The sequence below is a fragment of the Notamacropus eugenii genome, chromosome 3 (genome assembly GCF_028372415.1).
Source record: "Notamacropus eugenii isolate mMacEug1 chromosome 3, mMacEug1.pri_v2, whole genome shotgun sequence".
NCBI lineage: Eukaryota > Metazoa > Chordata > Mammalia > Diprotodontia > Macropodidae > Notamacropus > Notamacropus eugenii.
In genome coordinates this window covers 341,524,978-341,542,052 of record NC_092874.1, presented here as the reverse complement: position 1 = coordinate 341,542,052, position 17,075 = coordinate 341,524,978, and the positions used below count along the sequence as shown (strand labels likewise).

Sequence of the window (17,075 nt, the reverse complement as noted above, 5' to 3'; positions counted from 1 at the left end):
AAAGACAAACACTATACAGGATGTAATTAGTTAAGTGGCCCAGACTCACCCTACCTATCATACCTATCTTCCTTTTTGAAAGCGATGGGCCAGTCTAATGGGTGTCTAATTCAGAAGATAGCATTAGCGAGGAGAAGGAAGCTACTTCCAATTATCTTGGATCTCTTATCTTGTAGCCTTAAGTGTTCAACGAGAGCGAAAGCCTTAGGGGCCTTCCCTGCTGTTAACTTTTCCCCTGTTCCCAATTATTTCATAAGGAAAGGCATTCATTCTACAAGAAGCAAATGTACACTAGGAATGTATGCAGTCAACAGCTGCACTCTTGCTACACTCTGAAACTAAAGTGTTGATGTGTTCCTTTCAATAGCCTTCATCCTTTCCTCCAAGTAGATTTCTAACTGAATTCTCCATTTTTCATGTTTAAGTCAAGACATGTTAAACTCACTTAGCCTTTAGTAACAATATAAGGGTTGGATATCCATTCCATGTTTAATCAAACTCAAAGTGTTTGCAATTTTTGTATTTATTTTTTAAGTGAAAGGGAAGTATAAAGAGAGAAAGAAAGGGCAATGGTGTACTACAATGAATGACAAGAATTTTTTAGGCTAACGTGGTTAAATTTCCAATAGTCATGAGACCTTTTTACACATGCATGCACACAAATAAGTTGGCTCATGATACAATATGAAGTCTTTCCCCTCCCTTCATATTTATCCCTGAGTCACTTGCTGGCAGTTAGGAATAACAACTTTAAAATATATCCTGTTATAAGAAAGTAGACAGAAAAGATCCAGGAGCATTCTCCTGCAAAATAAACTCTGTGGCTAGACAGTGATGATCTAACATTAAAGGGGGAAAGCTAACTGTAAAGGGGGTAAGGGGGAAGCCCAAGTTATTACATATATGGAGAAGTTTGATAATTAGGCTGTTGACAAAGTTCCACCGAGATTGACTGGTGATAACTGAATATAAATTCTCAGATAATCAGATTTGAAGCCTAGTAAAAACTCTGCCCTCATGAAAGGTCTAAGGTGAATTCTCTGACCCAGAATGCTCCCTCACAGATATATTATACGCAGTCACTGCTGCTTAAGCTTTCAGGCAAGAACCAGAATAGTTCTGCCTGGTTGATAAAAGTATTTGATCAGACCCCTACAAAATACCTTCAACCTCCATCAATTTAAGACTTTTTTCAAATTTCAGACATTTTTGTAAAAAGCACCCAAGTTATTTCTAGAGAATTTGTGGAATCTAAATTATTAAAGGTCTGGCCAAAATGAAAAAGACTTTTCAGGGCTAAGGAGGTCCACTTAACAAGAGTATTAGCAGCTTCCTGTGTGTAACTCAGGGGCCTTTTCAAGCCTCAACTTGCAAACCACTGTCTTCTCTTAGTAGGTGGAAAGTGAATGTTTCTAGAGGAATGCATAATACTTCTTCCCCTCCTCCACCACCCACCAAAAACGGAAAAAAAAGAATTAAGCCCCTAAGTGTTTGCAGTGCTCGCTGTATTTAAATGCTTTTTCTCCCTAAGACTACAACCTTCTTGAGGGCAAAGATTGTTTCAGTATTTTTGTCTTTTGAATCTCCAGTATCTTGCACAGGGCCAAGCACACGGTAAACACTTAATAAATGCTTGTGGATTGACAGATTGATTGTAGTGATTTATGGAGTTCTCCCATACACTAACTGCCACTTTTCTCCCGCATTCATTCTTATTTACTTTTTAGTTAGTAGGGAAGAAAAAAAAATACAATCCATATTCCAATCTCCCTCAAATGGCTTTAGTAGTTACATTATACATTTATCCCCCCACCATGAGTCGTTTCAGTAAGAATTTTCAAATTCTTGCTTATAGCCATACATTTTGATTCAAAGCCAGCTCTGTATTCCTGTCCAACAAGCGTCCTTTTTATTGCCTGTTCCCCGCAACTGGCATAATAAGGTAAGCTCAGGTCCACAGTAATGACTTTATAAAACACATAACCTTTAATGGGGGAAGGGAGTGAGGCATAGAAAGGGAAAAGAAAATCAACCTTCTTAAAGGCTTCTTTTCTCTGGCTAACCTCTACCCAAATGGAGACTGTATGGTCCCTCCCCAGACAAAGTCGATTGCCAACACCACTGTGATTTGCCTGAAATTTGCCAGTTTCCCTGGGGAGTGCTTTAAAAGAAAAGTTCCACAAGCTTAAAGAGTATTTAACTTTTCACCCTCTGATTTTTCTCTACCCCCACTCACAAGTGGTCTTTCGTAGACAAAATTTCAGGAAATAAAGCACACAAACACCCCTCCACATACAAATAAACTCCCAAACTAACACGAGTGTATAATTGTGTTTTTGTTGGCGCATTTCCAGTCCTGTCACTCAATCAGGTTGGGAGTAAATGAAACCCTCTGCTTTGGAAAAGCTGGAAACTGACACACTCCTCTCAGTGTAACACACACTCAAAATCCCCCTCCCATTTCTGTCTTTATCATCCATCCCCCCCAAACACACACACAAATACTAGGGGAGAGGAAGTTAGAAGATGAATGCTGATGCCTAAAATAAAGATCTTTCACTTCTCTCTCTCTCTTTCGTAGTTTCCTCTTTCATTAAGAAACACAACCTTTCCCATTTCCAAAGCCTCCTCTTTTTCAGTTGCCATCCTTAGAGCTTTCTTCCAGGAGGGATCCAGCTCTTTGCTGTGTTGATACCATTCACAAACAAACCTTGGAGTTAATACTTGAGCGATTTTGTTTCTAGAGAAATCTAAAGAGCAGTCCTTCCTCTAGAGCCTGTGCCAGGTCTCTCCCCTCCCCTCCTCCTCCTCCTCCTCCTCCTCTCTGTCTCCGTTTCCACTAAATGGCTACATGTTGAAAAATGAGCCCAAAATCCAAGTTCTTTTCCACTATTCTGGCTGCAAAAGGCAATTCCGAAAGAGAAAACATGTACAGCTCACTGAAAACTCATCACCTTTTCCAACACTGACTGCCCCCATCTTGCACTCCCCCCGACTCCCCCCAACCAAGCGCGAGCGCGCGCGCACACACACACACACACACACACACAGACACTCACACACACACACACCCCATACCTTCCTTTGATTCATCAGCTTCTGAGTTCATGGTGTCTGTGTAACTTGCTCAAGACTCGATTATAGTTGACAAGAAGCCCTGAGAAGCTGCAAGTCAGTGTCCCACCATAAAAAAAGAAAGAACCCAAGAAAAGAACAACTTCCCAGGGGTGGAAGACTGGTAGTCGTGGAGAGATTTTAAGGGGAAAGTTCTGCAAATTTGACGAATCACATCTCAGCTATGTGAACAGGATTCCGCCCCTTCAAAACTGCATGCTAGCAAGCAACTGCTGGGGAAGTAGCACCTTTGCACACAGGCACTGTGAGACTTCACATATCAGTAGTTACAGTTCAGTCACTGGATTTTCCCCGAAGCCTTCAGTTCTTTCACTGGGTGGGGTTTTACTTGTTATAGCATGTTCTGTGGGCATGCAGGCAAACGAGGGGCAAAGTATGAGGCAGAACTGGAGAAAGAAGAGAGAGGTGGAAGGAGACGGAAAGAGAGAGGAAGAGAGAGAGAGGGAGGGGGGGAGAAAGGGAGGAAGAAAGAGAGAGGGAGAGACAGAGACAGAGAGAGAGGGAGGGGGAGAGGAGAAAGGGGGAGAGAGGGGGAGAGAGAGAGAGAGGGAGAGAGGGGGGGAAGAAGGGGGGAAGAGAGAGAGAGGGAGAGACAGAGACAGAGAGAAAGAGAGAGAGGGAGGGGGAGAGGAGAAAGGGAGAGAGAGAGGAAAGAGAGAAAGGGAGAAAGAGAGAGAGGGAGAGAGGGAGAGAGAGAGAAGAAAAAAGAGAAGACAGAAGAAGCAAGAAAAAACAGAAAAAAATGTAAAACCAATGCTTAATGTTATGGCATAATTAATCTGATTAAAAATAAGTTTCTGAAACCATGTGATCAAAAATCAATGAAAGAAAATAATTTTTGTTTTATTTCTCAATGAAATTAGTTACCTGGCTTAAAGTTACAGTGGTTTCTAAATGTTTGATTGTACACTCCTATAAATAAGCTTTGAGCATGCACCGACAATATGTTTTTAATTTATAAATTTTATACACATAATTCTATTCATAAGTATGTACATTATACAACTTAATAGGAAAAAATAAACTTTAAAAGGATGAAATTGAAGATGAAATAATATTTGATCTTTAAATCAATAGGGAGACTCTGGACTTTACTAAATAGATGAGTGACATGCTCAGCCCTGCACTTTAGGAAAAGTACTTTGGCTGCCTTGAGAAGGATGCTTTGGAGAGGGGAAGTACATAGGGCAAGACCAGTTAGGAAGCTCTGACCATACTCCAGGTGTCAAGTGATAAGGGACTGAATAGGAGTTGAGGCTTTGTGAGAAGAAACAAGGGAAGAGATGCCAGAGCTGTTGTGGAGATAAAAATGCTAAGACTTGGCTGATATAATGTGTGGGGTGAGGAAGAGTGAGGAGTTAAAGATGGATGGCCCAGAGCAAATGCATGTTCTATTAGATAGACTAGAGAGGGAGGGGAAATATGGGCAAAGGGGGTGAATGTGTTGGGATGACAGGGAATTTTCACAGTGGTATTTGCATAGCTGCCTCTGTGGGTCCCAGAGTAGTGGTTAAATGATAGCTCAATGACTGACTTAGAAGGGGAGGGATTAAGAGCAAGAATAACAAAGAGAATGGTCATGGAAACAGGAATGTAGAAAGTAAATGGGAAAATACTGAGGAATAAGGATAAGTATAGTTGTGCTGGAGACAAATCTTACAGTTAGCTATCAAAGAGAGGGTGGGATGCAACCCATATTTCCACAATCTGATTAGATGATTATGAAAATTCTTGGTTTTAGGCCGTGGCCTCCTACTTTGCCAGTCAAAGAAAATAAAATTAACTCATAGTACAAAAGAGTAATGAACTTTTCTACATCAAAGCAATGGGGGAAAAATCATCGCAGTTTGAACTTTAATTTCAAGATCAATCAATATCTACATAAATACATACATTTATATGAGATAAATGTAATCCCATTTTTCACTTTTCCTATGTCACAAACTAAAAGAAACAACTCATTCTTTAAGTCAACTGACAATTTTTAAATTTCTTATCATTTCCATTGCTTTGTGTGCAACACCCTCAAGAATCACCATGTCGCCTTCTCCATTCAATAAACTCCAATGGCTTCCTATTACTTTCAGGATCAAATATAAAATCTTCGGGCATTCAAAGCTCTTCGTTACCTGGTCCCCTCCTACTTTTTCAGTCTTCTTGTACCTTGTTCCTCCCACATGTTCTGTGATCCAGTAGCACTGGCTTCCTTGTTGTTCCTTGCATAAGACACTCTATCTTCCCACGCAGGACATTTTCACTGGCTGTCCCCCATGCTTGGAATTCTCTCCTAGGAAGTCTCCTACCTCTCTGGCTTCCTTCAAGTCCCAGCTAAAATCCTATCTTCTCTAAAAAACCTTTCCTGATCCCTGTTCATGCTATTGACTTGCTTCTGTTGAATATCTCCAATTTATCCTGTATATATCTTATTTGTATATAACTTTTTACACATTGTCTCCCTCATTAGACTATGAACTCTTTGAGCAAGGAGCACTTGACTTAAGGAGCTTAATAAATGTTTATTTGTTAATTGACAGACATTAGAGCCATTTTTTTCCACATCAGTACTATAGGAAAATATGGTGTATGCAACCTATACATAGGGTACAGTTATATAGAAAGCGTTTTTTTTAAAAAAGCTTTAAAAATAGCATCTTTATCAATTATCTTTGTACAGGAGAAAGAAAAAATGTCCATTTCCTTACACATCACATTTTCCACAGATTCACTAAGGCCAATGGGCAAAACTGCACACTGCAAATGCTAACCTTTAAGTCACATTGGTTCTGTGAAATGTTAAGAAATGTTTGGCAAGTCTAGAAAACATGTGATCCCTTGGGTCCACTTTCCTAAATGACTAGATTAATTGCTTCAAAATACTAATGAGGGAAGTCATCTTAATTTATTTTTTATTTAAACAGAGGTAGACTATAGAGGTCACACACCCATAATGAGGTAGCACAACTTGTTGAAAAACCCAACTGGATTTGTAGTCAGAGACCCAAGTTCAAATTCAGATTCTGCTGCTTATTACTTTGGGAAAACACTCGGCCTCCCTAGTTATCTCAAGTTTCTCATTTGAAAAAAAGGTCTCAGACCAAAGGATGCTTAAGTTCTGTTCTAGCTTTAAACCAATAGGACCAAACCTATTGTCCTCTGAGTCTAGTTCTTGGGTTTTCCAGCTCCCACGAGTGAAGTTTTGACTTATATTTCCCAGGACTTCCCAGAAAATACCACCATACCTCTCCAATTTTTTAAAGCATCTCTCTAAATGTTGTCCTCCTCCATTAGAATGGAAGGTTCCTAAGGATGGGGACTGCCTTGCTTGAATTTATTTGTATTCCTAGCAAGCAAGGCATTGAGCCCTTAAAAAGCCCTTAAAAATATACCCATTTAGGAAATAGAACATTTTGGATTAAGAAGAGTCCAGCATAAAAATTCCCATGGAACTATGGACAAATCACATTTACTACAACCTTCAGAAAGGCTAAATGAGTTGGAGCCTCAATTTCCCATCTGAGAAATGGAAATCATATTTTCTACCTATCATCTGTCTTTAGGGGATAACACTAGAAAATTATCAGTAGATAAGGAAGTCAATCAATAGAACTACCAGAACACTCTTTACATAAACCAAATTTGGAAAAATCACTGTTACCGTAATAGCCTTTTTTTTTTGGCCCACATATTCCTTTACTCAACTCTATGTCAAAAATATGCTCTGAATCCCGCAACATCAAATTTAAACAGACTGGGCAGGAAAGAAAGCTGCCAAAAAATTTAGAAAGTTAGAAGCCTTGGTCATGCTAAATGATTGCTAAGTATTAATTGTGAAAGGAGAGAATAAGCACTCTTAAAAACACACACAAAAAAGAACTCTGCTTAGTTTTAAGGCAAACTCTAGAGCAAACGTTTACCTTAATTTATAATCAATCTATGATAATTTCAGGATATATTTCAATAATGAGGGTTACTGAGACTGAATAACAAGTTGGATATTAACATTATCATTCTAAGTTCACCTACAAATAGACCAAAGGCTGATGTAACTCTAAGGGATACATACGAAAACACTTCCCTCTTCTGAGTAATACTCATTTTCTTTTTATTTCACTGAAATGAAAAAGATGATGAGAAGTGGAAATGATAGAGAGCAAGATTAAAGGTGGGTAGACCTTAGCCAAGAAAAATGTCTAGAAAACATCAATGATGCCTACACTTCTAGTAATTATAGAAACAAAAGTGACCATACCTCAACTTCGGAAATGTCACAGATAACAGCAAAGTCTCTTCTGCAGATGTCCTCAACCAATAACTGCCAAGTAGCCTACAAAAGACTCAATAACCTCAGATTTACCCTACCCCCACCCCAGACTGAGATGAGACACTGATGGCATGACAAGACATTCCTTGGACTTACTACAGGAGGAAGACAGAAATGACCTTTCCTGGCCTTTTCCAATGAATCATGCAGAAAGCTAGCTCCCCTTCCCCCAGAAAGCACACCAAAGAGACAACATCAAACACATTAATCCTTTTCATTAGGCATAAGCCCTGGGTCCTTCTCACTAGCAGCACCATTCTGGTGCTAGGTATCTAGTTCCTAATCAATACTTAAGGCTACTGCACAAAACCTATCTAACGATTATGCAAAATGCCATGGTTGAAAAACCACTATACTTAAGTTGCCTCAGTTCATGTCATCTCTTTTCTGCTGAAAACAATCCATCATCACAAAGCATCTTTTAATTGCCTCAACAGACACATTACAGTTCAGAGGCCACAGTAAAGGAGTTAAAACAAATGAGGTCTATGTTGTCTTCTAAGGCATCTTACTTGGATTTGGGTTCAAAGAGAGGCCATCAGACCTCCCTCAGTTTGTTCAAAAGAAACAAGTGCTGAATGAACAGAAGAAAGTGCTATGTCAACCTCACAATTTAATTTAGGGTCCTTTACACAGCTCAGCTGAAGGTTATACAGTCATCATCACCTGAGGAAAATATTTAAATATATTCAAATAGTGCCCTTAGCTGGGATTCCTTTTGATAGATCTCTTGGATCTGGTTCTATTCTTTCCACTATTATCACTCTAGTTTAAACTTTCATCATCTCTTGTTTGGATTTCTGAAAACATACTCATTGGCTTCCCTGTCTGCAGTCTTTAACCCCTTCAATAAATACATTTTTCTCTACTGACAGTTTAATTTACCTATGGCAAAACTCTTTGAATGGCATTTCAATTCCTGAATTATCTCTCCCCAAACAACTCTTCCATACTTATCCTGATAATTCATTATACTTCCTTCCATGTCCTATACTTACACTGCTCAATAGCCACTTCTATCAGAGCTTCTCCTAGGTTGATTGGACTATTTTACTTCCTAGGTCATGTGATTCACTCATGTAGGTATTTATTCCATAGACATGGAGACCACATTTCCCCTCTTGCTAAAAACTGTGCCACTGGTCATTTCATGCATGAATATACCCTGAGTCTTTCAGTGTTCATGTCATTACTCACACTGTAATAATTTTTTTCATTTTTTAATTTGTTTTCAGTTTTCTACAATCACTTCCATATATGTTAGATTTTTTTCCCCTCCCTCTCCCTCCTTCTCTTCTCCCTCCTCATTCCCTCCCCAAGATGGCAGGCAATCTTATATAGGTTCCACACATATATTCTTATTAAATACATTTTCACCTTACTCATGTTGCATAAAAGAATTAAAGTGAATAGAAGAAACTATACAACAAAACATAACACATGAGAAAATGGTTTGTTTCATCCTGCGATCCACACTGTAATATTTTTATCTCCATCTCTGCCTATTGAACTCTAAGTCATTTTTCAAGAGCTATCTCAAATATACCACCTCTTCTACAGTCTTTTCACAACCAGTATCTCTCCTGATCTTCTCTAGCTTTAACCAATCTCTTTGGCCATTTTTTCAGGGGGCAGGGACTTGGAGAAGGGGAAAAAAGGAACTTGATCAACAGAAATCCTAAACTTTGTGCTGTATCTTATTTAGTATTTACAGATACAGAGCTGGGGTGAAGAGAATTTCTCTTTACAGAGCAAGGGATACTTTGTGTAAATGAGTCAGGTTGGGGGCTTACAGTCATCAGTGATAACCATTGAGGGAATTGAAATGAGGAGCTAATATTATAAACTTGCAAGTCAAAGAATTTGAGACAGGGGAGCTCCTTATTAGAGACTCTAGCCAGAGGAACTTGTGTGGCAGGACAGCCATGTTGGTGTGTTGTGTGTGTTCATCCTTCGTTGCTGAAGAAGACCATGCCATCAGAGAAATAATGATATGACTTGTACTTGTACTTTGCTTTGAGTGAGGGAGAGCTATGCAGGTCACCAGCCTCACTTCTCCTCCACAGCCATCTGAATCCAGTGACAATGATTCATCAGGATGACTGGAGATGACCCAGGATGAGGCAATTGGGGTTAAGTGACTTGTTCAAGGTCACACTAGTGAGTGTCAAGTGTCTGAGGTGAGATTTGAACTCAGGTTCTACTGACTCCTGCACTGGTGCTCTATCCACTGCACTACAAGAAAGTCACCCTTTAGTAAAGAGATGATGAGATAGTGTGTAGGCGAAGTGGGGGTGGGGAGGTGGGGGATAGATTTGCTGGAAAAGTTCCATTCATGCAAAGGGAGTGGTTATCCAGTTCCTGGGCATTCTCAGACAGGACCTCTGGCTCAAGTGATGCCTGGCAGCTGTCCACCTTGTTTGCCAATGCCACCTAGTGGTTATAGTATTTTATGCTATTGCTGCTTGGGTACTTGTTCTTTCTCCTTTCCTTCACAGTAAGCTACTTGAAGGTTATGTCTAGTAGATTTCTCTCCCTAAACACAGCACCTTGCATATAGTAGGTGTTTAAGAAATATTTGATGACTATACCCAAACTGAATTAAATCTATTTTAAGATTTGAAAGGTATAAGATACAATCAACACAGTTTATAGCCCAAACATCATCCATATTGTTCACATTACATTAACTGTCCACCTTAACTTCAATAAAATGCCAAAGAACTGAATTTTATCTTTAGTTCCACCGGTTTTTCACTATTTCTGGTCACAGTTCCAAATGGCAAAATGGACAATTTCAGAGGAGACTGGAAAGACCTCTATGAATTGATGCATCATGAAGAAAGAACTAGTAGAATAATTTATACAAAGACAACACTTTAAGAAAAATAATTTTTAAAGTCTTTACAATTCTGATCAATACGATGACAAACCACCATTCCAGAGTGGTGAAATTCACCTACTGCCAAAGAGGTGATAAGCTTAAAATACAGAGTCATCTATTCCTGGACATGGTCATTTTGCTAGATCATATATATTTATGATACATATTTATTTTATACATATTTAATTTAATTTTGTTTGGTTTTTGTTAGGGGCAGTGCGAGGGTCAGATTATAAATGTCAAAATGAACACATTTTAAAACAAACAAAAAAAAGTTTTAAAAATACCTCTAAAAGAGCTTTCTGCCTTTTGATTCCAAGGATTGCATTTTATCAGTGACTATTCAGATATCATCCACATGAGAAAGTTGCGCGCTATATTTTTAAACCCAAATTTTGCTAACATATTGATTAACTTAGAGTTCACCACCTACTAAGTTTTCATGTTCATGTGGATGAGATGAACTTAAAAAGCAAGGTTTATAGTTTATTCAGATGGTGCCGTCTAGTTATCACGTCCAACCTCTTCATTTGACAGAAGACGAAACTGAGTCCCATGAGATGGCATTTGAATCCAGATCTTCCCTGTTCCAAGTCCAGTACCTTATTCACTAAATGATGCTGCCTCTCAGTTCATAGTCAGGATTTTTATAAGTAAACTTTAAATAAAATCATGAAATAGATTGGTAAATTACTTATATACATACCTGTAAGTTTCAAATTTCAAATAAGTTAGAGTTGCGAATGAGATTATGGCTAAATTTGAAAATATAAAATTAGAGATGAGAAAAAATGGAAAGTTTAAAAAAAACCTTTTTTTATTGTTTTACTTTACTCAAAATTTGAGGTTTTTCTTGTTTGTATGGCTGCTTGAAAGTCGGTCAAAATCTGTCACATATTGATATTTTGATAGTCCCATGATCTCACTGATGTGGGTACTCTTGCTATAACTGTAGATAGTAACCTATCTACATTTTAAAATTCTATGCAATTCTCTTCTTCCTAAATAAATCCTCTTTGGAGGAATTATGAAAATAATGACTATCTTTTTAAAAATTCCTAGGTACTAATGCAACACTCTGGCTATCCATACCTTACTCATGACTACATTACTGACTCACCTCCTTCCCCGATCATAAATACTCTTTATATATTTTAAGCCACTTCTTGTAATTGGCAATATTCTGGCACCTACTTTCCATTGCTCTTTATGTAATCTGTAATTTTGATTCAACTGAGATCATGGTATTCCATGATTCATTGACACAGAGAGACTAGGAGACTATTAATGTTAAAAAAAAAAAAGATGAATTTTTGTGGCAGAGAGCAAACTGACTAAGTCAGATTATTCTGAGAGTGTTTACAGTTGAAACTGAAAGGATGTGAAGGAAATAAACATATGTCAAAAAGAACAAATTTGACAATATTTATCTAGGAATTTAGTTTTATCACTGATGACCCTGGAGCACCACCTTTGTATTTAAATTACCTGAGTTTTCAATATGCCAAAAGAGGGTGTATTAATGATATTTTAAGAAGAAGAAGTTGGGAAGAATAGCTAGAGCTGCCTAAATACGTACATAAGAACTCTGTGCTGAATGGAACACAATTTCAAAGTACTCAGGGATCTATTTTGTGATGACTATAGAGAAAATTCCAAAAGAATAAAAAAATATCATGGACAATAGAATATTGAGGTCCACAACTATTCTAGTTTTGCTATTCATCCCTGTAATTTGATTATGCTTTCCTTTAAGTAGGTAGATGGAAGCATTTATATTAATAAACAATCATGTCTATGGTGTCTTTAAGAATCTTAAGTTTCCTTGCTGATCACTTTAACCATGGTTTTTTTAATCATTATCTGAATATGGGTGTTATCTCTCTTTTTTTGAACTACCTACAGCATAATACATTTTGATTTAATTCCTCATTTTAACTGTGTGAATCTTTGTTTCAAGTATATATTTTGTAAACATAATATCATTGGATTCTACTTTCCAACTGAGTCTCTGACTCTCCTCCATTTCATGACTGAGTTCATCCCATTGACATTCATTGTTATGATTATTATTTCCATCTCCCTCTTTTCATTCTGCCCTCCTCTTCTTACAAAGAGGAGTAGAGAGAGAAGCAATTTAGTCAGTTCAAATCATCTGTAATTGAAGTGATGACTTTTTTTTTTGTCCTTCCTTTCTTTTTAAACCTTGGGTTCTTACACTCTAAGTCAGTTTTTTAATTCCCCTTTTATGAGTAATCCTTCAAACTGAAGTTAATTTCTCCTTCCCCAATTCAATTTTCTCTCTTAAACCCTTACTTTCTCCTTTCCCTGTCACTGTTATTTCTTTTTTGATCTATTTTGTTATCTTTCTCTCAAAACTTTGTCTAGTTCACATAAAAATGAGGTCATGAGATGCTGCTTCCCCTATTCCTTCCTTACTCTTTGTATATTATTCTTATGCACCCCATTTATGAGAAATAATCCTCCCTTTTCTCATTTCTTCCCTCCCTTAAAACCAACAAAACCACACCTAGGACTATGTTTGTCTTATTTAATTCTTCTGTGATCTGTGAAGATAGGTATTTGAAGAGACAATAAATACTTCATTATGTTTTTGCTCTTTTCCAATTGGGCAAATATTTATACTTTTCTAGGTTTTTCTTGACTCTTGTGTTTGCATTTCAAAGTTTCTATGCATTTAATCAAGACAGCATAACAGTCCTCTGTCCTATTAAAGATCTATTTTTCCCATTGTAGGATTTTACTGGTAAATAAGCCTTTAATATTTTCTTGTATCTTGGTTGTAAGACTTTATATTTTTGTCACTTGGAATATAATACTCCAAGATTTTTCTCTTCTTTATAATAATTTCTTCTGTCTTATGGGATCATGTCAGTGGTTCCTTGATACTTTTTTTTCCTAATAGTATAAAGTACTTTTTCTTTGTTCTGAAAGCTCCAGATTCTGGCTATGACATTTTGGATGTTTTAAATTTGGAGTTTCAGTCATCTTGACTTTTGGTTTTAATAGATCTGGAGAGGTTTCTTTTATAATTTCTTGATCTTTGTCATGGTCTGTGGAAAGTCCAGCGATTTTTAAGGTCTCTCTTCTAATCTCTTTTCTGACAATGGCATTTTTGATTAGATATTTTCCTTTTTTCTTTTTCTCTCTCAAGGCCAGCACTGTGGATAGTACCCAACAGTGTTAAAAGAGTCTTGTGTGAGTTGGGTAGGCTTTGTCTGTTTTTTCCTATTGTAATCTAGAACCTGTTCCTGTTGAGTTGAATGGAGTAGATCATACCAGGCTCCATCTTCTGCCTTTTCACTCATTCTCCTGGGGGGTCCAATGGGTCTGGGCATCATTTAGTTTGTCTTCCCTTTTTGTGATCCTTAGTGGAATTTGGTTCTGTCTCTTGCTATCAGTCTGATAGTGCTCAATGACATTGAAAATCATGCTGGTCTCAGGTTTCTTAAATATTTTCCTCCATCACCTCTGGCTCTAGAGCCCATTTATCATTTGCCCTCTTTCCTATTTATACTCTCAATGCTCCAAAAGAATGGATGGCCAGGTCCTGTCTCTCTGTTCATTGACCTATTGAGGTTTTCCACCATTAGTATGTGAGCTTCTTGAGAGCAGGAATTATTTTTTCACCTTTCTCTGTATCTCTCAGTACCTAGCACAATGGTAAATGTTTAACAAATATTACTTAACTGCCTGACTGGATAGGTCCTCCTGTCTGATTTAATAAATCAAGGTCAAGAATTAGTATCAGGTCCTCAATTACTGGACGTCAAGCTGACATGTGACACCACCATCATTCATTGCTTCTACTCCATCCCCTTAAGATCAATGCTATTTTCAGGACCTCTGGATAAGTAGGGGGAGGGGTTGTGCTGCTTCCTTGGCAGAACTCTTCTCCCTAACTCTTTTTATAGTTTCTTCATTTACCTAAGTAAGCTTCATGTTGGCTTCCTGTGTGATACCCTCTGTTGACCTTTGATGACTTTGGCCATCTTTTCGTAAAGTTCTGGAATAGTAGGAAGAATTTACTTCTGTTTCACTTGGATTTTCTTTACCATTGATCTTTCTTTTTCAGATAATTACTGGAGTTTATATGGAAGACCTAAAGCCTTTCTTTAGCTGTTGCTGTGTTTTGGGGATGGGGGTGGGGTGGGTTTGCCTTTTTTTTTTAAAGTGCAGTGGCCACTCACAGGCCCAATTCCTCTAATAACCAGTTTAGCCCACTGCATCTCTGGCAAATTACAGGAATGGGATTACAAGAATGAATGAACATGGTTAGTGTCTATTGCCTTTTATTTTGTCACCTTAGCTAGAAGTCTCCTCTACTTTCCACACCATTTGTAATATATATATATTTTTTTGTCTACTCAAACCCACCACTGGCCTTTTCATTTCCCTCTGGGTTACACTCATTTTCAGAGAATGCCAAGATTCCACAGGTATAGAACAATATCAGAAAAATATTGCCATTAAAAAGATGGCTTTTGCTCCAGGGCAAAATTTGGGCATATTCAAGGAACTCTGAGGTTGCCCAAAGGCAATCTAATCCCCTACCCCCCTATTCATTTCTGGTACAAACTCACTGCTTCAATATAGACCTATGATAGATGTACCTTATAAATTGATCTTCCAAATACATAATAGTCTGAAAAAATATTCAGCTTTGTCAGAGTAGCTCTTTTCAGTGGGTCAGGTGAATCTATAATGCAGAATTTGGTGCAATCTACTTGTCTTCTCTAAGTAGGAGCATCTGAAAGACCTCGAGGAATCCCTTTGACTGTAAACTGTACCCCAACCATGCCAAACGCAAGTGCCTTTGGTGTGTAAATGTCTCCATTTTATGATTTATGATATTAACAAGGTCATCCCACAAGGCTGCCTCTACTGTTAAATCTTTTAAGAAAATATGAATAGTTCTGACATATACATGAGAGACTCCTTGGTAAAGGGGGGCTTTAAAGGAGATATGTTGCTTTACTGAAGTAATTTTTTTTAACATTCAACAAACAATAAGTAGAACATGGTGTATAGAGAACTGAACTTGGAAGCAAAAGACCTGAATTAAAATCCCAGCCCTATCTCTTATCTCTTACTACCTGTGTGAATCTGGGCACATTACTTCACCTCTTGACCTTACCTCTCTCATCCATAAAATAAATGTGTTAACCTGCAAGACCACTAAGGACCTTCTCAGCCTTAGATTTAGGACCATAGATAATAGCATCCTGTTTTCTTTTAGTCCTACAAATGTTCACTGTGGAATATACTGAAAGGGACCTCAGAAGACAACCTCCTCAACTTACAGATGACAAAACTGAGGCACAGATAAGTTGGGTTTTGCCCAATGTCACAAAGGTAGTAAATTACAACTGGAAACCCATCCCTGATCCTCACACACTGAACCCGGTAAATTTTTCCACTATGCCAAGCTACAAATGGATTATTCCTATTTTTTTTTTAATAGATGAGAAATCAGGTATACAGATTAGCAGTTACTGATATTATCTTGGCTATCTTTTTTTGGTTAGTCATGAAGTTGGAGGGTTTGGTTTTTTTTTTTAAATACCTTTGATATCTTCCCATTTCAGATACCTTGAGAATTCATCATTCTACACCCTCATGATTGTTTAGTTGCCAACATGTACCTCTTCTTTGTAGACTTGAACTAATTTTCCGTTGTTTATTTTATTTTTATAAACTCTTTGGAGTGCCATTCCCATTGGGATAAAGATATTAGAGATGTTGATATCGTTGTAAATTTAAAACAACTTGGAAATGGGACAGACTCATAAATGACCAAGAATAGATATATGGTTGTTGGGTAGTCTCATGCCATTTCTCTGGGAGTATCAATACTTTCTACTGAGGCCATTGTGCATTATTTCTCCTCATACACCACAGGTGAAGGCATCATTCTGTGAACTTTGGGATCTATTAGAGGCACTGGCCACTGGACAAGAATAAGTTTCTGTTAAGTGTTACTGTTCACTATATTCTAATAAATGAATATTAAAGAAATGCTGACACATTTTTTTAAACATCAACATCAGGCCAAGGTAAGTGATGCCAACAAAAGCATGAAAGAACAAATGGAGAGGGAAAAATGGAGAAAAAGAAAAGGAAAGAAGGAAAAGGAAAAAAAAACAGTACCAAGCTTGTACGGTATCAGATTTATCCAGTAGTCAGGCGTGTGCTAAAGCCAGCTGAAACCAGCTCATGTAAGGCAATCTTTACATTTTCAGTGTCAAATGCTACAAATTGGGGATTGATTTGTTGTCTAGACTTAAGTGACAGAGAAACTGTTAATAAATCAGATTAAGCTTATAACTGTTGCGAACATGACTAATACGGAATTATGTTTTACCTGATTGCATGTGTATAATCTATATCTTGGCAGTGGGGGAAAGAGAGGAGGGAAGGAGAAAATTTGGAATTCAAAATTTTATAAAAACTGAATGTTAAAAATTGTCTTTACATGTAATTGGAAAAAATAAAATACTATTTTTTTTTAAAAAAGTGTCTTGTGAGTTGTTTTTTTCAGAGAGCCAAGGGTTAAACATTTATCAGCATCCTCCCGAGTATTCGTCCCTGCTTACTAGGAGGCAGGACAAAGGAACAAGCAGCATTGAAGGTATTTGAGGGAACTAATCTGACCCTGTCTCACTTTGGTCTTTCCTGCTGCAAAGACAATTTCCTAGAATAAATATATATTGT

At 37.6% G+C, this 17,075-nt stretch overlaps 1 protein-coding gene across 3 annotated transcripts in view; it reads right to left on the bottom strand.

The window, feature by feature from the left end:
• TNFAIP8 (TNF alpha induced protein 8) overlaps nucleotides 1-17,075 on the bottom strand; it is a 129,309-nt gene that overhangs the window by 51,461 nt on the left and 60,773 nt on the right. Inside the window, exon 1 of one of the 3 annotated variants that reach the window (XM_072597138.1) lies at nucleotides 3,079-3,615. The exons of the other annotated variants lie outside the window; for them this stretch is intronic. Within the exon in view, the coding sequence (XP_072453239.1) occupies nucleotides 3,079-3,109 (31 nt within the window). The 5' untranslated portion in view covers nucleotides 3,110-3,615. Of the gene's footprint in view, nucleotides 1-3,078; nucleotides 3,616-17,075 lie in introns of those variants that run through there. 3 annotated transcript variants of the gene reach the window in all.